At 32.1% G+C, this 23,842-nt stretch overlaps 1 protein-coding gene across 4 annotated transcripts in view; it reads right to left on the reverse strand.

Moving 5' to 3' along the window:
* Positions 1–1,290: 1,290 nt before the first annotated feature.
* LOC111045448 (putative inorganic phosphate cotransporter) overlaps positions 1,291–23,842 on the reverse strand; it is a 39,079-nt gene continuing 16,527 nt past the window's right edge. For 3 of the 4 annotated variants that reach the window (XM_039437219.1, XM_039437220.1, XM_039437221.1), the window contains 9 exons: positions 17,287–17,420; positions 14,380–14,610; positions 12,217–12,304; positions 10,127–10,350; positions 9,734–9,883; positions 9,152–9,284; positions 5,121–5,362; positions 3,399–3,534; positions 1,291–2,304 (listed from right to left, as the gene is read on the reverse strand). In XM_039437219.1, coding sequence (XP_039293153.1) covers positions 2,294–2,304; positions 3,399–3,534; positions 5,121–5,362; positions 9,152–9,284; positions 9,734–9,883; positions 10,127–10,350; positions 12,217–12,304; positions 14,380–14,610; positions 17,287–17,420 — 1,349 coding nt within the window. In that variant the 3' untranslated portion in view covers positions 1,291–2,293. Of the gene's footprint in view, positions 2,305–3,398; positions 3,535–5,120; positions 5,363–9,151; positions 9,285–9,733; positions 9,884–10,126; positions 10,351–12,216; positions 12,305–14,379; positions 14,611–17,286; positions 17,421–19,270; positions 19,410–23,842 lie in introns of those variants that run through there. The other variant, XM_039437218.1, reaches the window with a different exon arrangement.

Raw genomic sequence — 23,842 nt, forward strand, 5'->3', positions numbered from 1 at the left:
AGGTGCGGTACTTAGTTATGACCAAGAAACTTGCAGAAAGAGGTTTAAATTTATCTCATTCACACGAGATAATTAACTCTTCATCATTTTGATAAACTTGTGTTACAATTACAAGACTTGTGATTGAAGTCGTGTACGTCACACAGTACTAAAATTATTGTAAATTTGTAGAGTACAAGTCAAACATTATTAACTTGAATTAAAAATATGTAAAGCTTACCCAAGTTTATATGTAATGGTTACCCCATTCACTGTCATAATCCCCATTTTGGGATAACTGTTTCTTTTTTGTCATATTTTCAACATTTTTCAATCTTCTGAATCATTATCATTTCATTCATTAAAATAGAACTACCCACCTTGTGGTATTCAATCGATTGATTTTAACGCCCTCTTAATTTTCACGTTATTTTCTATCAAAATAACTATTGCTATGCAATAAAAACAAATAACAGTTCACCAAATCAGTAAGTTATAGATCAGAACTTCACTTTATGGAGTCATTATCTACATAAGAGCAACAAACTTTTACTGTATAAGATACGAACATCAAATAAAGATCACTGAGTTAATCTCTGATTATTTGCTTTGAATCAAACGATACAGTCCAATCACATCTCATATGATAAGCATTACCTCTAGTGAATCTGGTATAATTGGAAAGAATGTAATAATTAAGTTATATCAATCGATATCTATTAAAAAATTTCTGAAATATTCAAATATATGTGGATTTCAGATTCATGTATTACATGGATTAGGTTAATTAAAAGTAGTTCATGAACATTCATAAAAACTTTAATAAAGTAATTGTAAGGCACGTATTTGTACAAAATTCAACAAATTGAACATTGAATGTCCAGAAATACAATACATTTTGGAAAAATCAATATTGACTTCAAAACTAGACAAAATATACTATATTATGGTAAAAACATAATAGCTGATTTCTATCACATACATAGTTACACACATAAAATAGTGAAAAGTATAATTATATTATACAGAGCTTTACACAGAAAGGAATATAATATTGAAAGGGGGGATTAGAAATCTAAAATAGTTTAATCATTCAAAAATGAAAATACAAGAAATTTTTAAATGGAATGGATTAAAGGGATGTTTTTATACATAAATGCATTGTTAATCTAAGCTAAATATTGAAAATATACCAGATCAGTAACAACAAAATTGGATTTTTGTAAGTATAATGATATAATAGTAGCCTATATACAGTAGGCTTACATTAAATTTTAGATTGAGAGTTTTTCTTTGTAATATATCAAGAGATGTATTAATATATCATAATGCAAATATAATGATGTAGTTTAACTACAGGAAATATTAGTTATTTCATGAAATGCATTAAATTTGTACTAAATTATGATCATTTTTGTACTGCACAATTGTACTGTATAATATAAGCCTTCCAATCAATGTGCGTAATAAATTATACTATATTAAAACATCACAGACATAAAGAACAATAGGTATTGAAATTCAGATTCAAAAAGGTCTTCCTCACAATAAATTCAATAAAAAAATATTTGAATATAATATTTCAAACAATAACATTTTTTGGGAAAATAAAATCTTTCACTATCAGAAAAATATGTAACGATATCCTGATGAAAGAGAGTATGTATCTAATCAAAGACCATGATTGAAAATAACGTGTAATTATCACACATAATAATATTCAACTAACTGGTAGATTTGGCTCTATAACTACAAATATATGGTAGGAAATCATTGGATACCCAGTGAAGATAGAGTCACAGACTGTTAAAAGTGTACGCGTGTCATAATCATTATTAAAATCATATTTAGCATATGCTCCATGTCCAGATTAAATTGAATTTTGGGTCACTTGAATTTTAAAAAATGTCAAAATACAATAGTAGCTAGACTACTTAGGTCACACACAAATTCTATGATATAGTAATTGCGTACAATAGCTTACTCAATTTTTCCACGATTTGAACAAGCATATATTCTAAAGTACCTATTAAGATTAAAGTACCTACCTATGACGCAACAGACCTTACATTGATTTGGCAATGACAAAAAATTATAATTTTAGATCAATCATATGATCAATTTGAGTTCTCAAATAATAAATTGATGAACATTGGACTTAAAGCATTAGTAGCAATGCCTAAGTTCACAAGATATTGCCAGAACTTTATGAATTCTAGATTTAAATCCTCAGTACCTCATGGAGATGGATTCCCAATTCCAGATTTTTTCAACATTTCAATTGATTATTGTTTCTGATCATCCCAAAGAAACGTCAAGGTTCATCTGGAAGCCAAATGCAAGAGAAATAGAATAACGAATAGATAAAAATGCTAACAGATTTATTGAAATATGATCAATAAATTAATCAAAGAATGATACTTATAATGGAATGTGAGTTCTATACAAGACAATACAGATACTTTACTATAAAGACAAGACAGTGCAGATACTATAAAGTGATAAAAACAAGTTGAAAAGTGGTAATGGTAATCATTTAAAACACACGTGTTAATTATATTCAAGCTTATTTAATTACAGATCAGGAACATGAATAAAATTTTATGATTTGCACATGTAGAAATGAAAGAACTTTTTGATAAGTTGCTAACCATTGTTTCAAAACATTAAATCAGAAATTGAATAAACTATAGCTATACACAGAATAGAGAAGAATACTTTTTATCCCACTTGTTGGAAAAATCCAGACATATAGTTGTAAGATAAAACACTTTTATGATAGCTAGTTAATTAAGATTCTCGGTAGTTCATGAAATAATTTACACAGATTTTAAACTACTTATCTGACTGAGATTGTGAGAAAGTTTCAAAAATAATTTTCTCAAATAGAACTTATAATGGGAGAGTGATAGCAATGCCAATGCAGACTGAATTTTATAATTTTAATTCATGCAATAAGATGATGCACTTCTTAGCGTTGAAACTAAATCGATCAACTTTAAAATATTTATTCTTTATTCATCAATTAAATACACAAATAATCATTGAATGCTTGAAAATTGAAAAAGTTACTCAGCCCTTACTATTTCATTCCTGAATTTCGATTAGTCCAAAAGAGGTTATGTTTCGTTCCAAACACAGAAATTTCTGATCCCAAAATAATGAAAACGAATTTTAGAAAGTTGATAAGGGAAGTGGAATAAAGAACGCACTAAGTAGTAAAAAACTTGAGAATTATTGAACGAACTATGTAAATGTTGAGTTATAATAGGAACACAAAATGTGTATGAGAATAATAAAATGTATTGGAAGACAGTATAAGCAGAGACAAGAATAATATAGTATTTATTTATCCTTACTTATCCTTCTGATACTTACTGATACTTACTTATCCTTCATCTATGGTATAAGACACTCACCATTCTTTTTAGACTCGCCTTCAGGTGTATTCCATTTCTGAACCTCAGCCGTACCGAAGATAACAAAAATGCTATTGCCGAAAAAGAATATGCCGGCCGAAAGGTAGAACACTACTTTCCATTCGTTCACATCAGTCTGAAAAATGGAAAGGCGGTTTTAAAGGAGAATGACTAAAATAGTGTAGAATAAGAGTGAATAAATGAAGAATCAGGTCGAATATAGAAGTAGGATGCAAATTGAAAAATGTGCTGTAAAATTTCTGCAAAAATTAAAAGACACACACACTATAATGTATCAAGAGATGCTATCAATTAAAATTAGAATTTATAATTTCAAAAGCTTGAACTTCCATTACAAAGCTCTAGGTGTAATTGACAAATATAGTATTTACTGCGAAAAAGATGACTATGTGAAGCAATGTGGGTTTTGATCCAATATTGAACTCTACTTATCAAGGTTCAAGGTTTCAGTAATTCAATGCTTTTGGATGACTAAATCTTAACATTACATTTGAAAAGTTATTGGTGACTTAAGCTGACTACTCAATTTCGTATTGCAAAAACAACAAGTTTCCTCTGATTTATCAAAATTTCCATTCTACTTCAAATATTGTATTAAAATAATTTTTCTTCAAAAATTGTCACTATTTGTTTCAAAAATTGCCTCTAGACGCATTTTCTTCATACTCATCAATAAAATACTGCATGATTATATTAATAGTTGAGATAGTGCGGTTTTTACTATATTAATTAGTGACTTTCACAGCCAGATACTATACTACGAGATATAATAGTTCTTGATCCATTAAAAACTATGTTTTATAAAGTTTTACACTAAATTGACGACTTGTCGACTGATATAATTGAGAAAAATATAAAATTTCTAATCATACTGACTGGAGCATGCTTTCGAATCACTTGCTTTTCATTCTCACAACGATTTCTAAATTTCCCACAATTAAATTAGTCTGCAATTCGTCATATTTGAAAATGGAAATTTTTTTATTGGCAGAAATAAAAAATTACAACATCTTAGAAATACATAATAAAAGCAATACAAATTTTACAACATGGAAAAATAATATTACAAAATAAAATGAAATGCCAATTGAGTATTTGCATCTCGAGGTACTAGACCTGTTTGAGGGTGTGATATAAAAATTGATTACAAAACTAGCGCTAAAGAGTGGTTACTGAGGCCGACAGTCGCATATGAAGTGACACATATTACATAACAGTATCGATGATTTATCAATATTTAGCTTCGAAGTATATTGTTCAATATTATGATATACAAGTTTATAAGGCTACATGAGAATTCTAAAAAAAGTATCTATATTCTCACATTTAGCGTGAAACTTGAAATAATTATTCACTATGATTACTTATTTACTGCCTTGGTCGTCTATTCAGATAGCTTATCCTATGTTTTGTACTCTATTCTATATTTCTATTAGCAGTCATATTATAAAGCTTTTGTACTCTATTAAAAATATATATCTATATTATAAAGTTAAATTATAATTATAAATAATATCTATATTATAAAGTTTTGTACTCTATTCTATTAGCAGTCATATTATAAAGCATTCAATAATTTATGCTCACCTGTATATTATGAGACTAATTTGACAATTTACCAATCAAATGAGAATACTCCCAGACAATGATGTTATGCAATGAGATCAATAAAAATTAAATTAAATTGAAGTCAGCACTGACCTCATCAGTAAGTATGATGCCGGCGAAGATAGGGCCCAGTATGGAGGTGATGTTGGAGATACCGTTGGTGATGCCCATGAGGACTCCGGCGAAGTTGGGCGCCAAGTCGAGGTGGTTGACGAGGAAGCCAATGAAAGTGCCACTATTCAGGGCCACGGCCATAGTGAGCAGAGTCACCGCACTGGTCACCGAGTGATCGGCAGCGCCTAGCAGAACTAGGGCGAATGCGGCACCCCACAGACCTAAACAATTTACAAAATAAGGTTAACAAAGGCTGAAGCCCTGACTTTCAATCAAATCAAATTTATTTTCTAAAAGATTCAATACAAATATACAGAATGCAAAAATCCACTATTTATGAATACATCAATAATAAATTATTAAAATGATGTACTTAGAAAAAGAATATCTTAGATCAAAATAGTTAATTAATTGAATATAATATTCAAATATTAAAAAAATGAATAAAATAATTGTTATTTTTATTAAAATAATTATTATAATTACAATAATTTCTCTGATTACCAATGAATAGCAACCAGAAGAGTTTATTGACAAAAACATGTACATAATTGTTATATTATACATACAAAATTACTAATACTAAACTTAGTTCTAATTATGATACCCCACTATAATAATATGTGTCGGGGTGATCATAATATTCTTTTCTAAAACATGTATAAAAAATTTAATTCGTAATTTTAGTTATAAAGGTTTGTTGGTTATTAAGGCTGTGCAAAGGCTAAAAATAAACGTTCTACTCGTAATATTTTTCAAAGTTTTTCGATTTATATATATCATCAAGCTATCAAAATGAAAAAGTTTTCTCAGGAAAACATTTTTTTTTCTAATCATTACTTTTTGAGATATGTGCGCCTAAAGTTTATAAAATTTTTGGGACAGAACATTTCAAATTCGGTAAGACATAATAAATCCATGAGATTAAGAGGATAGATTCTTCATGGTATTGTTGATCTAGTCAAATAAAACTTTTCTGAAAATATCAATTTTTGAAAAAGTTATTCAATTTACCAAAAATAACTCAACTAAAAGTTATTTTTAGTAAATTGAATAACTATTTAAAAAATTGATATTTTCGGAAAATTTTTGTTTTACTAGATCAACAATACTATGAGGAATCCATCCTTCAAATCTCATGGATTTATATCTTACCGAATTTGAAATGTTCTGCCCCAAAAATTCAAACTTCTGGCGCTCATATCTCAAAAAGTAATGATCGGAAACAAAATGTTTTCCAGAGAAAACTTTTTCATTTTGATAGCTTGATGATATACAAATCGAAAAACTTTGAAAACTATCACTAGTAGAAAGTTTATTTTTAGCCTTTGCACAGCCTTGAAGGTAGAATAAAAAGAAGACAGTAGTTCATCCTATATCCTATTTACAATGAGCTCCTCGGTCTGGTAAATGCCACTATCATATAATCAATTCCGTACTGCTCTTTTAAATCTATTTATATTTATTTCGTCCTTTGCGATCTGCGGGTTTTTATTGTAAATTCTACGACCTAAATATTGTACAGATATCTGACCAAAAGCTGTGTTCATTCTGGGAACGAGAAGAAAATTCAGATTTCTAATTCTGGTGTTGTGGCTATGGAAAATTAAATCGGTAAAATTTGTATTCTTCTTAATATAGATTACTAAAACTAATACATATAACTGTCTGACGCTGAGAACTCTACTTTTGGTGAACAATTCACTTGTTGGAAAACGGTTGTTTCTGTTTGTCATAACCTTAAGAATACGTTTCTGAGCTTTAAGAATTGAATCTATTAAGTTGTAATTTGCTGCACCCCAAACCAACAGCACATATCTCAAAAGTGACTCTACAAGTGAGAAATATACTATTTTAATCGTATCTTTACTAATTATATGACGAAGCTGGTAGAACTTATAAATGAGCTTCCATATTTTCTTAGTTGTGTACGATATATGCTCATCCCATTTCAATCGATCATCTACAATTATACCTAGATATTATCAGAGCGCTTAATGAGAGGACAATCACAGTTTCGATTCTCCCCTTTACAATAATGGAGCTTCATTGATGACTTTGATGGTTTGTTGCTATCAGTTATAGAAAAGGTTAAGAAATTTATTTTTCCTGCATTTAGTGATAATAGGTTGTTCCCCATCCATGTGGTGACCCTGGAGATTTCTGTTTCTGCTGTTTGAAATACCTCATCCCAGGTTCTACCCTGGAAACGCAGGGCCGTGTCATCTTTCGTTCTTTATTTTAAAATAATAAATTTGTTTTTACTTGATTGAATATAATATTATTCGCATTGCTTGCAAAAGTCAAATATAAGTGTATATTGTTCATTTCATTCGAAATTACCATATACATCGCTAGGACGAGAGGCCTACACAAATTGTCGCTTCACAATTGTACATAATATGAGAAGACTCTCATTGATACCAATTTGAAAGTGATATATCATACATGGAAGTGTTTAAACATTGGCAGAATCAAACTTTATGGGAAACTCCCATGAAAACCAATGTTATAGTGATATGTTAAGGTTTTCACACATCGACAGGATCAAACTGTGTGAATGCTCCCATTGGAGCCAATGGTATTCTCCAATGTGTCTTTCCATTACGAACTGCTTGTTCGAATACCAATAGTATTCTTTCTCTGGCAAGCAGAGCAGAAATTCATTGGAAACACGGCTTAAAATAAGATGACTAATCTGACATCGATGAGGTTAAAGAGACTAAAAAGTAGCAGAATAAAACTTGATCAAATCTTCATGAGTTTAAAAACATTAGTATGATATTTATGTATTCTCAACAATTGAGGTTTTCCAGGTAGGACAATACTGGGCTCACGTCGTATTTCAAATTTTATAATTTTTCTGATTGTATCAAAATCATATTTCATCTACTCATTAGTTGCAATATATTCGGCTTGATCTTGCTATCATTAAAGTTATCAGTATCCTCAGGATGCTTACGAGTGTGAATGTTGAATGTCTGGTGTGTGCTTGTCCTTTAAATTCCTATTATTTTCGCTTTGCAGTTTTTTTCCTTGTCTATAAAACATATTATTCTGCAAAACGTATTGCATTGCAATTCTGTATCTATTTCAATTCTCAAAAATATGTATCGATTAAGTAACTACATTTTAGCCTCTTTCTTTTAAAAATGTTTCCTATTTAAAATCTTCTTATTTGTCATCTGATTTTCCCCACATTTCTCTATTCTCTTTCTCTTTTATTGAATATTGTTAGGCCTACATAGGTTCTTTTTCCTCATATCCATATCCACTATACATAAAATAAACAAATTCATCTTTGAATCCAATTCTTACTGTATTAATTCTCTTCAGTAGCTTGTCTATTATTTTTGTTTTAATTTATTTTTTGCCTTTTCTTTCAGCAGTGAAGTGATTGAGTTTATTGAAAAACACTTATTTTTTAAAAGACTTTTATTATTCAATATTGATTTTCATATTTTTTACATTTTATGGTAATTTCTAGCTTCAATTTTTTTGTTATTTCTGCATATTTTGTATTGTATTGTTTGCTAACGACTTGGTTAAGTGGTAGAGTGGACATTATTGTCCAAACTTCGCCACGTCAACATAAATAAAAAAGTCATTCTATTCTATTCTATTGTATATAAGTGGAACATTTGTTTCAAAGTGTGATTTCAATGAACAAAACCATGCGATTTGTCTGCTCGACTCTGTAAAAAACCAAACAGTCGACTCTTTTATAAACTTTTACTTATAACAACTGTGCTTCATGGCAAATGAACAATTTGAATTTGGATGTTCAACTTCATGTTCAAACTATAGACTTGTATCAACTCATACTATGAAACTTTAAAATTCATCAATACCATGGATAAAAATTTATTGAATTCAGTTACCTAAGGTATCACTTTCTAAAATTTTTTGGCTCATTGTAAGTGATTTTACATGTTTGTGTACAACTATTTTAGTTAGACAAAATAGAATCGATTGAATGAATGGATTTACTGCTAGAATTCACTACTCACCAATACTATTGAACATCTTTCTAGCAGTACTCGTTGACAGGATTCGCCTCTGATAGATCACATCAGCTAACCATGAAAAACTCAATGTGAGAATAAAATTCCCAAGATAGGGTAGAGAAGACAGCTTTCCATTCTAAAACAATAAAGTTAAAAAAATAATTCAAAATTTCAAAATAATTCAGTTCAAATATTAATTATCTGTGTTTTTAGAGGAATAAACAATAGTTACAACAATGCCAAGGCAACGATTGATAACAATGAGATCAGAATAACACTACTATTGATGACAACAATAATGTCAAAAACACAGTCAATGACAACAATTTTTAATCTTGAATTTGAATTTTTATTTAAAAATATAATAAGCATAAAACGAAAATACAAGTGCATAACAAAAATAACTCTATAAAAATAGAACACGATCATAACAAAATTACACTATAAAAATAAAACATATCATGTGTGCTAAAAGCTTGGAGAATTTCTGTTGATTTTACCTGAATGGGTCTTGAAAGACCTGGCAATACATTGTCATTTGTAATTAAGAATCAATCAAATTGTCTATGAATAAATATTACTCACACTCTTGATATTGAATCCAAGCACCGAGTTGATGTAGGTTGGCATGAGTGTTAAGAGTGTCCAGAAGCCCCAGTTCTGGGCCAGATGTGTGATCAGGACGGCCCAGACTGGTCCAGAAGTAGCTATCGCCTTCCACGGTACTTTCATTGACTGGAATCACAAGCATACGGTTCATTATAATTAAATTGCTGTATCACATTCTTCAATGGAAAATTCATACTTTTTTATATTTATTCCTATGGAATATTATTTAATCTTTATTTCTAGGTCCAGTACTTCGAGATGGATACACACTCATTGGCATCTCTCTCTAGTGTCCCACTCGTTAGTGTTAGTGTTAATGATTATTAGAATTCATTTTTTGAAAATAATAATGATTTGTTTGAAGTTCACCTTGCTCTTGGCCGAACTATGGACTAGCGCCGATTCAATGTAGCGTCTCTCTTCGGCGGAGATGAAACGGTGATCAGCCGGACTGTCAGAGCCAGCTGCCAACCAGATCAGGGCACATCCCACTGCCACCGCCCCCGTCACATAGAAGATGGACGGCCAGCCGCCCCCGCCTCCAGCCAGCATGCCCGCCGCGAACAGGGTCAGCACTGTGCCTAGCTGTGAGCCTGCCACAAACATACAAAACATACACTATTTATTCATCATACATTGTAACAAGGTCAGCACTGTGCCTAAGTGTGAGCCTGCCACAAACATACACAATTTATTTATTTTTTGTAACAATTATAAAATAAAAAACTTTCATGAAATAATTATTCGACGAAATTCCACATTGGATGTTGTCAACCACCCCGAAGAATTCTGTTACTGGAAATATTTACAAATAATGTTTTAACTCGTATTTTCTTTTGTCTATCTGTATGTAGAGCGATTACGGCTAAACGCTTTGATAGAATTCGATGAGATTTGGCAGGAGTATTCCTTTTTCAACTGCGCGTCATATATACACAAGGTTTTTTTGAAATTTTGCATTTCAAGGATAATATGAAACGGAAAGGAATTCCTCCATACTCTGATATCACTATATATATCATCTACTTTGAATATATCAAGATCAATCAGACTATAGAATTATTCATAATGAATCAGCTGACAAGTGGATTATTCATTGCATGCATTACACAGATATCTGGCCGTGTCTATTTCTATAAGGTAGGGTTTCAATATTTTTATGATGCGTGTCCATCAGTAGCCTATCAATATTCTCACATTTGAAAAACAAATTTAGGTGATTGAAAATGAAATAAAAAATTATTAAATGAACTAAATAATGCTAAAGAAATTCTAATATTCTTGATTGAAAAAAAATATTTTAAAAATAGTTAAGAAATAATCTTATCAGATGGAAAGATTATCACGGAACTGGATAAATTATCATATGGGATACAAATTCAAACGTGAACTGAGTTTATTAACATAAGTGAGTTTTTTATCTTGGAGAAAACAAATAACAGTTTTTAAGAGTAAATTATGATTCAACTGTGAATTGTGATTCAACTAAATCAACAAGAACAGGTGACATCAGATACTTGTGGATGAGAAAACTGCGTGAGGTCTACTGTTCACAGAACTACTGGTAGGAAATAATGAAGTTTTGCAACTTCTAAGGGCTAAAACAAAGTGGAGCGGCGAAGGTGGAATGTATCAAACAAGGTAGCAGAGAAGATGCCTGAGAGTGTTTGGAATAATTCAAATGTATTTTATTTATTTATTCATTCAACAATGATAAAACACATAACTATAAAATGAATGTAAATGGAGAGACATGCTTATAGCGCTTACTATTTCATTCCCGAATTTTGATTGGAATGTGATTGATTTGAATAGAAGGAAACGGAGACATTTAGATGCATGCATTATTAAAACACTCTTAGCTACCTTACATTCTACCGCTTCAATATCTTTTGACCCTTATAACTCATCTCATAACTATAATATAGTTATAGTGTATATTATACAGATGGAAATTACTGAGATAATGCAATTATTCAAATGCTAATGAATTAATTATTATTATTATTAAATGAATATCCAAATTAAATGCTGCAAATCACCAAGAAGACTTCTGCTACTGCAAATATTGACAACAGGGTAAAAAGCTAGATGGAAATTCGATGAGCACTACTATTCAAAAACTTTTTACTTTATAATTTTGTCAACATTTGCAGTAGCAGAAGTCTTCGGGGTGAATTACAGCATTTAATTTGGATTTTCGTTTAATAATAATTATCATAACTATATATTTTTTTCTCAAAACCAAATGGCTTTACTTTTTGAATATCCTCGTATTTATAACCCCCCTATCCGTGATAACCCCCTATCGATATCGAACAATATTATTATCATCATCCTTGCAATAATCTATTTCACTTACACTTGCATAATTTAGCACCGCATTACTCGTAGAAGTTGCCCGGTTGCCAAAACAATTTAAATTTGCATCAGGCCCCTGATATGTAATTGCAACTCACCACTAAAAACAGAGGCAAACAGTCGACTCCTTTCAGCTGGTGGAGCCCACTTCGACATCAGTGTGTTGATGCACGGATAAACGCAACCCTGAAACACAAAAAATATCAATTTTGAAAACAACAATTAAACATTATTTTTTCAAAACATTCTAATACGTTCTTCAATATTTCAGTTGGACAAATATATTGTTTATCTAAGTTAATACAATAATTTAACAACAATGTATTAATTTCTTTAATTGCATTTATAAAATAGAATTGATAAAATATTAAAAAACAAGAATACAAATTGTAATGTACTACTAGTTTCTTTAATTGCATTGACAAAATTTTCTTTACCCTACTAAAGCAATATTCTGGCACGTTCATCACTATTTCAATAATATAAATGTTTCTGTAGTGTAAATGTAGTGTTGATACTTAAGTAAGTGATTTCACAAATAGGGTTTACTGTTCATATAAAATATGTGTAATAATTCTTATTGCATGCCCCCAAGTAGATTAATCACATTTTGTTTGGCTTGAGAAAATAAATTTCCACCCAAGTGTAGTGTAGTCTTATTTTAAATCAAGTGATTCGTTCTGACTCAACTACCATCATTATACTCATTAGCATGCCTGTAAGTTTATTCAATAGCTTGAAATCTTTTAATTCAAATACAATGTGATGTACCTGTCCGAAAGTACCTGTACCAATCCAAAGCAGTATTATAAAGTAATGTTAATGTGCCTGTTAATTCGATAATATGCTTTGAAGTATTGTTTGATCTATAATTGTTATATCGCTGTGTTATTCAAGTTTTGTTAAATTGTAATTATTCTCTTGATGTCTTAATTCGATTTTTCATGTTATTAATTTTCAGTTATGCAGTATAATTCTATTATTCTTGATTGATAATCCACATTTAGTGGAGGCATAAATAGTGAAATCGTGCTCTCTCATGAAATTACATTTTAATATAATTTCATTTCTATTGGATGTTAATGTTTAAATTATACATGTAGAATAATTATTATGTGCATGTATCTCTATTTAACTGTAACACTGTATCTGTATGGCTAGTCCGTGAACAAATGAAATGATTATTTATTTAAATATAAGTGTTTCTAATTCTGATAATACATTAGAAAGCATTTCATTTTAAAGAAGTCATACAAACTATTTTTACTCATACTGATAAAGTAATGCGACAACTCAAAAAATACATGGATTCTTTAAAATCCAAACTTTATTACTAGGTTTTACAAGGCCTATTGCACACAGAGCATCACGTTCTTTCAACTAGCCTATACAAAATTATTGCAATATTGAAATAGCAGCAATACTATGAATAAACTTTATCAGTACCAGAGGTTCAAAATTATCCAATTCATTCAACCGATTATTAATACAATCGATCCTCAAACATCGAAAACCTGAATATCGAACTTCCATTCTAGCAGATAAGGTATCGGTTGCACAAAAGCCGGTTAAATTTTAATCGTGATTAAATGCTACGAAAACAATCAGAGGAGACTTTTTAAAGATGACTTCTCTGATTGATTCTCGTGGCATTCGATCTCAGTTAAAATTTAACAGGCTTTTGTACAACCAAGCTAAAAGCTGTAACATCACAGCTTTCAAAGCATAACTCAGTAGAACTATATTCTTGAATATTAACTGAGTAGAACTCAGTACAAACAATATGATAAACATAAGTACAACTCCGATTACATCAATAGAAATGCATCACATTTTTTAATTAAGTATTTTTGTACCGATTGGAATAAATAAACTTTATACATCAGAAAGCAATTTATTTTAAAGCAATTAGACAGACAATGTTAAACTGATACTGAAGTTCTCTTTCCTTTTTTTCTCGTCTTTTTAGGTTTTTTTACTCTTTCTTAATTTGTTTTGTTAACTGTAACACTTCTTTATTTTAAGTAGTTTTTTCTGCCCAAACAGGTTTTTGTAACCTTTGGGATTATTTTCCATATATGTTGATTTTTTCTAATGTTCTTCAGGGTATGATTGTGATTTTTTAGTTATATGGTAATTATTTCAGTCACTATGGTAACTTCATGCTCTGTATACATTGTAAAAATGGAAAATAAATTGATTTGATTTGAATCCTGTTCACACTGATAAATTAATGTGACAATCCCGATAATCTTTCTCACCTGACATAGACCTTCCAGAAAGCGGAGAAAGCACAAGTACTTCCAGCCAGCTTGCATGGAGATGACGGGAGTCAAGAGAGTCAGAATGCCACACACCACCATGGACCCCCCCAGGAGGAACTTGGGCCCAAACTTGCCCGCTATGTGCCCCGCCGGAATTTGAGTAACAATGTAACCCCAGAAGAACGAACTCAACACCAGCCCTTTTGTTTTTGCGTCCCAGTCTAGTTTCTGAAATAAAAAGATTGAAGATTAGAAAATAAAGGATGACCCGATAGGATTATATAAGGAGAGGAAACCTCCAAAAGAAATATATTCCATATAGACCACATTCGGGTTCAATGGTTTTTACAGGTTAGATACAGGGTAACAAAGATAATGACAAATCATTATTTTTTCATTGGAAATAAACACAAAACATAAATGAATAAAAAACTAGAATGACCCTGTGCGGAAAGCACAGCTTGATTTGTAAATTCATTTGTAAAAAACAACGCGACATTAATTTACAAACTTCACATAAATTTACAATTATTTTACAGTTTTAAACAATGCAGTTGAACAACTACAAGATTCAAGTTTTATTGTTTACATCAGCAATACAACAAAATACAAAACATCTCATCAGATACCTATAACTAACAATTTAAAGATACTAGGCACTTCAGAAAGGTCAATTTCACTATATCATAATGTATCAATAATACAGTAGAACTTAACTTTAAACTTATAAGTACACAACTCATATCAACATTTTTGAATGATGTAACTGATGATGGAAATGAACCTTAATATTTTATGTGAGAACCGAAGCAAACAAAACTACTATTCACAAAAGAGCTTCCGCAAAGCCCTTGTCCGTGAATATGAGTTTGAATAATGGGACATATGAAAAAGATAAGACACATACACACACGCATTCACACAGTCATCAATATTCGACAATTGACACATCAGAGCATTCCCCTTATTACATATATCTCATAGTGATATAAACTTCATGTGAACAGTAGGGAGGAAGCCACCACCTATAAATCGACCAACATGTATTTTTAAGGCAGGAAAGAGAATTTAAGACAGAAGAGAGAAGAAGAAGAAAAATGTTTAGGTTTTATGACAATTTATTTACTTAGCTTACAAGTTTTTCTCATGTCATTGTTTGGAAAACAGTACTGGTTACTTTGTTTAGACTCAGCGTGCTCAATCTAGTGTTATATAGTAAGTTCACCACGAGGAGAGCCCTGGCACAAAGTAAGCAGCATATGTTCCATTATAGACATACACAAAGATTTCCTTCTTATGTTGCCCCGGCTACCATTTGAAAACAAAATTGTCAACACTAAAAACCTGGGCTGTTCTCCTGGGGTAAACACTCTATAGACCTAAAATTTTCTGCAATAGGGTTTTAATTATACAAGGATTAGTAAAAAAGTTGTCAACAGCAGAGGTTATTAAGATAAACGGTAAAAACATGTTTTAAATAGCTAAGAAGAAATTTCATCAGTTATTTAAATTGAAATCCGATGAATCTGATGGTTCAATCTTTGATAAATATTGAGATATTCCACATAAAAAGATTTTAGCTGAGAAACTTAATTTTCCACAATTAAAGGAGGTAAACAAAACTTGAATCAAGCGAAAGTCAATAATCCACCTTCCACCTCTAATCAAATAATAAAAATGAAACAATTGGAGCCTGTATCAATTGGGTAGGAAAAACCATAATACTGTAAATCTTTAGAATCTATTAATACTCAGAACCATTAAAACCTAAGGCAAACACAATTTTCGATGAGATTTTGAAAAGATTGTGGAGCAATATAGCCTACTTATTGTTGAAACAAGTCAGAGATTTGGTGAGAGTGCATGATGTTGAAAAGAATAGAAAATTAATATTGTTAAAACTTGATATTGAAATAATGTTTATATTATTGGAATTGGATGATAGATTCAATGAAACATTACGATATACAATCAAATACCAATGCACCAAAACATCAATATTGTGATCGTGATAACATCAATATTCTAGACACAACTCAATTACACAATGTGACAGCTAGACCAAAAACAGTTTTCCTTGCTTTCAAAAAATCCGTTGCATGTTTTCTAAACATAACAAACGATTTATCCACGAATACGTTCACTGTAAATTACTCTAAACTGCCATGATTGACGTATATCTGTCACCTTGTCTTATCTTGGAGCAATTTAGTGTCAAATATTTGACAGACGTGTTACTATTTACTTGAAGAAAATCTATTTTAAATAAACAATCATCCAAAGTTGAAATTACACTTCGGTACATTGAAGGTCCTAACATCAAGGATTATCCATTGTTGGATAATCTTGTAGAGGTAGCCTATTCCAAATACTTTGTACTGTGTGTCTTTTACTATTTTAATTATGTTTTGGAATAATTAAATTTGAATTTGAAATATAAGAAATACAAAGCCAAATACAAGAAATAATTTTACAAATAAAAATAATCATTAAATTACAATAGTTTTTGGCGTGACTGGGAAAAGAAGGCTTGAGCTCCAGCCACATATTGTAGTAAAGTTCGGTTTGTAAAACACTTATTAATGAACCATTACATCTAAAGATTTAGTAGTCCATTACATTAAATAAGTTCCCTAGGAACCGGGCCTAACACATTTTAAAAACGTATGACATCCACTGAGAATGTTGACTGTAATATTTGTTCAATTTACATACATGTGGTTTGAACAAAAACAAAGGTTGGTGACCCTAGAGTGCTGGATTTATTTTTATTTCTGAAAAAATCTACAATTCGGTCCAAAGTGGTCTATTCTATTCATAAATTAATTTGATGCCTAGGAAGGTACATTTTTGCATCAGTTACATTAGGTTGATGAATAATATCTGATGAAATTAGCCAGTTACCGGGAAATGGGGATTTGATGAGTTGTCAGTCATGGCCACGATTCCGACTGATAAGTTGACCCGCATCGCGTAGGCATTGATGATTATCAGGAATAGCATCAACGCCTGCCAGTGTCTTGTGCCAAATTTTCCTCCTGTTAGAAAGAAAAGAATTATTTATGTAAAAAATTGAAAATTCTTTACAGGATATATCAGTCATAAAAATTATTTTCTTTGTGCTTTGAAGAAATAAAAGCATTCTTATTCTTAAAGAGGTGGACTCGATTAACTGTTATAATTGAATAACAGTGATTAGGCGGAAAGCAGTTCTATTTTTGTCACATCCACATTTATTCGACATTTATACAGGATTGCAGTTTCGTGTTGAAACCAACACATCTTTCGTGGTGGTTTCAACACGAAACTGCAGTCCTGTATAAATGTCTAATAAATGTGGATGTGACAAAAATAAAACTGTGTTTTTCCAATTATGGAAAAATTCCACAATATCAATTTTCATTCGAAAAATTTTACTTCAAACAATTTTTAATTGAAAGAAATGAGGAGCATAATTTTCTATAAATTTATTCTATCTCAGTACAGTATTATTTATTTATGAAGAATTGACTAAAATTGACTAAAATAAACTTCTCCATTGTAGCTAAGTACATTATCCTTGCAAACATCCTAATAGCTCTTGCTACTTACTACTCGTATTATGCACTTGAGCAAGTTCTTGAGTACTGCGAAAATTCAGAGTTAGATAATAATTGCAGAGAGGAAATTAAAATAGTCCAGTGAAGCAGTTACTTCACTTCATGACAAGTGATTTATAGCCTGCACTTCTCAAGGTCGCGCATATTATTGAGACTTTTTATGTTTATTACCCAGGTAATAGTGCAACATTCCTGTGAGATAAATATATACAAAGTATATATAGATAGATAGATAAATGACTTTTATTTACACTTTACAATAAAAGTGATGTGGGCGAAATTATATAATTATATAATGTGTGAAGCAAATATAAAGGGTGTAGTTACAGTATTACTGAGTATACTAGACTTGTAATATAGTTAGTGATTTTTTATAATAAATCATCTAGGTATAATGTGAAATTTTTCAAATTCAATGGAAATTGTTTGTAACTACTGTGATTGTGAAAATATTTGGCAAAAATTGTACGGGAAGGAATTTTCAAGTTAAAAGGAGTTCAAGTGATCATTATTAGTTTTGAGATGAATAACATCAAATTTCAGAAATTATAACGTAGACTGTGTCCTGTATTGCTAAATAAAATCACGAGGAGAGTAGGCCTATGTTAGTCTATGATATAACCTACAAACAACAATGCCAATTCAATTGAAGCTTTTGCGTAATAGATACGGTAACAACTGAACAATGCTTCACAATCAATACATTTTTAATCTCGTATCCTTATCAGTAGGTATTATTTATCACTCAACAATCTTCATCTTCAATCTACCTACAATATAATCACAATTCTTTAATCTTTACTTGCAGTTTTTATCCTCTTCTCTTTCAATTATTAATACTATCATAAGTAATAACTTTCAATATTGTATAATATTACATGATCTACTCCTTAATGGCAAATTTTGGCTCGTGTTAGTAGGCTAATTAAATCTTTTAATTATTATACTTGATATTTCTCAAGCACACTTTTCTAAGGTTCAATTTGCTGTTCCTCAAACATTAACTCTTTTAATAGCGTATTTTACCATTTCATAATCAATATCTTTATAATCGCTTCATGAATCATCCTTGAGACAGTTTGAATACGTCATATGAACACTTGCTTTTTTAATTAGGATACTGAACTTTTACAGTTAAAACAGACTCAATATCGATAGCTGAAATGGAAATAACAAGAGCTATCGTAGGAAATTCTTTTTTCAATTCACATAAGAATTTCAATTTAGGCTACACACGTGAACAGCATTCTGAAATTAATATAATTCTTGAAAATTTATATTTTTCCTACCTGGTCTTATTACTTCAACGCATACTTCCACAACTAAACTTTCACTATTCAAATTATCATTTAGACAAGTTTCACTTTCAACAGGATTTTTTTTTATTGGCTTCAGTTCAATTTCTTCCTCCATTTTAGAAAAGATTTAGTTGAAAAATTATGCCACCTTATGCTACAGCACTATTGTTCAAGTTGTAGCAATAAATCGTTCACTTCCACATAATTATTACTGTTTGATGGTTTTATAGAAGTTACTAGAATATGTTTTCCGAAACTGAACTACATAGATTAGGCGGGTTACACGATTTAAATTTCCTCTGAATCATAGTGGATTTGTCAATTTATCGGCTACTTCAAATAATTATTGTACCACTTTATTGGACACATGATATAGTTTTAATCTTTAATGATAGTTCTATCTACATCATCAAGAATATTGTAAACTCTAAGGTTCAACTTTAAGAAATTTATATTGATTTTAAATTGGTAATCAATAATTTTGATGTAAAGTGGACTGTATTGAATAGAAAAGAAACAAGTGATATCTCTACAGAAACAAGTACATGCAATGAATATATAAAAGAACAACTCACCGAAAATCTGCAGAGTACCTAATGTAATATTTATATTATTGAGCTTACAACTCCCAGGTAAGGTATTCAGGTGTCCCCGAGGTAGGAGATGAATCAAGGATGGTGAAAAGGCAAGCTTAATTGTCATCTACTGTTGGTAAATTCGGCTTCCATCATATAACGCTGCACATATATTTCTGACGAGATATTTACAATGTCTTTAAAGACTATAGATCGGTGAACTTTCCAATCGAAAAATAATAGTTTAAAACTTTCAACTAAAGGGAGTTTGGCAAACACTCTTCCAAACTTAGGTTTATGGTGTACGATTTAACATTAACGAAGAAATAATAATTTGAAGAACGATTTTCTTCTGGGAATGATCGACGAATAATAATTATCAATTCCCGACTCGAGGCAAGCTATTTCAAAGCGAGACTGAACAGAAAGAAAAAATCTACCGGCTAGTGAGCGCGACGCACTCAAGTGAAAGAAATATGAACTGAACGAGGAGCGCGCGTCCAATTCAAAAACGAAAAATGAAAACTAGAGCTGGCTCCAATATCCCCCCCCGGCTGAAAAGCTATTTTCAGACAAGGCTAGAGAACAAAGAAACGAAAAAAAAACAATGAATAAACGACGAAAGAAATAAAAATAAAACAAAACGAGAATAAAACAAAAAATGCAAAAGGAAAATTATTGAGTAGGCAACGGATACAACTTTGTAGCCGGCCTTTTGAAGCGACCATTGGCGCACCGCACCATAGCCACTCGAACGACACCGTCAGCACCGGGAAATACTTCCTCAATCACCCCCATTGGCCATTTCAACGGTGCGACATTTGGTTGATCCACAAGGACGATTGTACCAACCGTGAGAGGGGTGGAATCCTTACACCATTTCACACGGGTTTGTAATTCATGTAAGTATTCTTTGCGCCAACGACTCCAGAAAGACTGAACCATTTGATTGACTAATTCAAACCGATCCAATTGATTCATTGGACGATCTTCCACATTTAACATAGGAAGGTACTTAAGAGGTGTCAAAGTGAGAAAATGAGCCGGTGTGAGGGCGAGGGGTTCACTCGGATCCATGCTCATTTGACATAACGGGCGTGAGTTAAGTACAGCCTCAATTTGAACTAAGACAGTGTTCAATTCTTCATAAGTCAACAACTGGTTACCAATAACTCGAAACAGGTGTGACTTTACTGATTTTATATTCGCCTCCCAAAGACCGCCGAAGTGAGGTGAACCTGGCGGGATGAAATTCCACTCAATGCTATGATCAGCAAGTTCATTCTGGAGCAGGTTTTGATATTCCTTGGAGTTCAGCATCCGTGACAATTTTATTAGCTCATCATAGGCGCCGACGAAGTTGGTACCATTATCGGAATACATGACCTTACAAGGACCTCGTCGAGCAAGGAAACGGCGAAAAGCTGATAAGAACATTTGGGTCGATAAGTCCGAAACTAATTCAATGTGAACGGCTTTAGTTGCCATACAGATAAAAAGACAAATGTACGATTTAAATATGAAAGGATTCCGACGCCTGGCCATGGTGATTCGAATGGGTCCACCATAATCAACTCCACATTGGACGAATGGTTTAGACGACAGAGTTCTACAGGCTGGCAGATTGCCCATTTTCGGCGGTGTAAGAGTGGGACGATAGTGAAAACACTTGTTACATTTTCGTACATGACTCCTTATAAGGACACGGGCTGATAAAATCCAATATTTTTGTCTCAAAATAGACGCCAATAAATGAGGTCCAGCGTGACAGTGCTTTTCATGAAAATAAGCAATCAAAAGCGTGACCAATGGATCATTTTTCGGTAATATAATCGGATGACAGCTGTCATAATTCAACTCAGAATTTTGTAAACGTCCACCCACACGAATAATATCATGATCAAGAAAGGGTGACAGTTGTTGAAGATGAGAAGTACATTCTTTCCCAGCTTTCAATTCCAGTAATTCTTTCGAAAAATGAATTTTTTGTACGACTTTACACAAATGTTTTTCTGCCAAATCGAAATCTAATTCATGAGGTTTAGGCAATAGACGAAGTACTTTCAATATTAACACCATGATACGCAATAGACGTTGGTAGTTGGAACAACGAGCAATTAAAAGATGAATCGAATTAATAGATGAATTTTCCGACTGTACTACAGTGACAATTGAGTGAACCTTGACCTCAGGTAGACACTCTATAGGTTCCAGATCGACCTTGACGGGCCAATCACTCTCTTCTAACATTAGCCAAGAGGGGCCAGACCACCACAAATCATGATTAATTATTTCAGAAGGGGATAAACCTCTCGAAATGGGATCAGCTGGGTTTGAATTTCCTGCCACGTGTAACCAGTCGTTGATAGGACAGTCTTGAATTTTCGTAACTCGATTAGCGACGAAAGATTGCCATCTAGATGGACAGCCCCTGATCCAATGTAAGACAACAGTTGAATCCGATAATGCAACAACGCGAGTCACGTGACAACGAAGGCTCAAAACAGAGACAACAACCTGTATTAATTCAGCGAGCAAGAGCGCCGCGCATAATTCAAGCCTAGGTATGGATAAAGTCTTAGATGGCGTGACTTTTGATTTAGCGCACAACAATGTGATAGTTGCAGGTTGCATATCCATTTGAGATTTTATGTAGATCACACCACCATAACCTAAAGTCGATGCATCACAGAAACCAATGACAGTAATTTTCGAATCATTCATCACTCCTAAATGACGTGGTATGAAGAGATTGGACAATAAAGGGAACTCCTTCTGACATGTCTCCCATTGAAGCGCAATAGAGGGAGGTACTGAATCGTCCCAATCAAGACCAGCATTCCATAATTGTTTAATTAAACATTTAAGAAACAAAGTTAGGGGTGACAAGAGTCCCAAAGGATCGAAAATGCGTGCTACTACCGATAAAATGTGACGTTTGGTAGGAACAGACTGATTAGGATTCACTGAAAAACAAAACGAATCACTACCAGGTTGCCATTTCAAACCTAGGACAGCCAACAAATTTCCCATCTCGAAATCTTTAGACAAGGCCGATTTTTCATCTTCCGAGAAATCATTCATCAATTCAGGTGAATTGGAACACCATTTAGTAAGTTCGAATCCGCCTCTCTCGAACAATTCTTTAGCCTGACTACAAAGACGATTTGCTTCACCTAAAGAAGACACACTTGTCACCAAATCATCCATAAACATGTCACTCGGAATATGAGCTTTAGCATCAGGGAAATTTTCACCTTCTTCTTGAACAAGTTGATGGACAGTTCTGAGAGCTAGAAACGGTGACTCACTCAGACCAAATACGACAGTTTTTAATTCAAAAATTTGTATGGGATCATTGGACGAAAATCTCCATAACAAACGCTGAAATTTGCGACACGATTCATCGACAAGAATCTGTCTATACATCTGCTTTATATCAGCAGTTACAGCGATAGAAAATAACCGAAAATTGACTAACAGAACGAAAATATCCGTTTGCAACTTGGGGCCGATATGAAGTATATCATTCAATGATACTCCAGTAGTAGTTTTCGCGCCTGCGTCAAAGACAATACGCAAAGGCGTTGATTGACTCTGAGTTTTGATTACAGCATGATGAGGTATAAAATAACCACTTTTATCACTCTGATTTTTTATCAATTCCATGTGTCCTTGTTTGAGATAATCCAAGAGGACATCGTGATACACTAAACGCATGTTTGGATCACGTGCCAGTCGTTTCTCCAAACTGATGAGTCGACGTTCTGACATAGCATAAGAATCACCAAGACAATCAGGGGATTTTGAAAACGATAATGAGACAACGAATCTACCCGAATTTTCACGACGAACGGACGATGCAAAATCCTTCTCGCATTCCAACTCATCAGCAGTGAGTTGTTTTCCTACATCTGGAACGCTTTCCACTTCCCAAAATTTTCGAACTAACTTATCCAACGGTGATGTTAGACAAGTCATCAAACAC

This window comes from Nilaparvata lugens, chromosome 10 (genome assembly GCF_014356525.2).
Source record: "Nilaparvata lugens isolate BPH chromosome 10, ASM1435652v1, whole genome shotgun sequence".
NCBI classification, from domain to species: domain Eukaryota; kingdom Metazoa; phylum Arthropoda; class Insecta; order Hemiptera; family Delphacidae; genus Nilaparvata; species Nilaparvata lugens.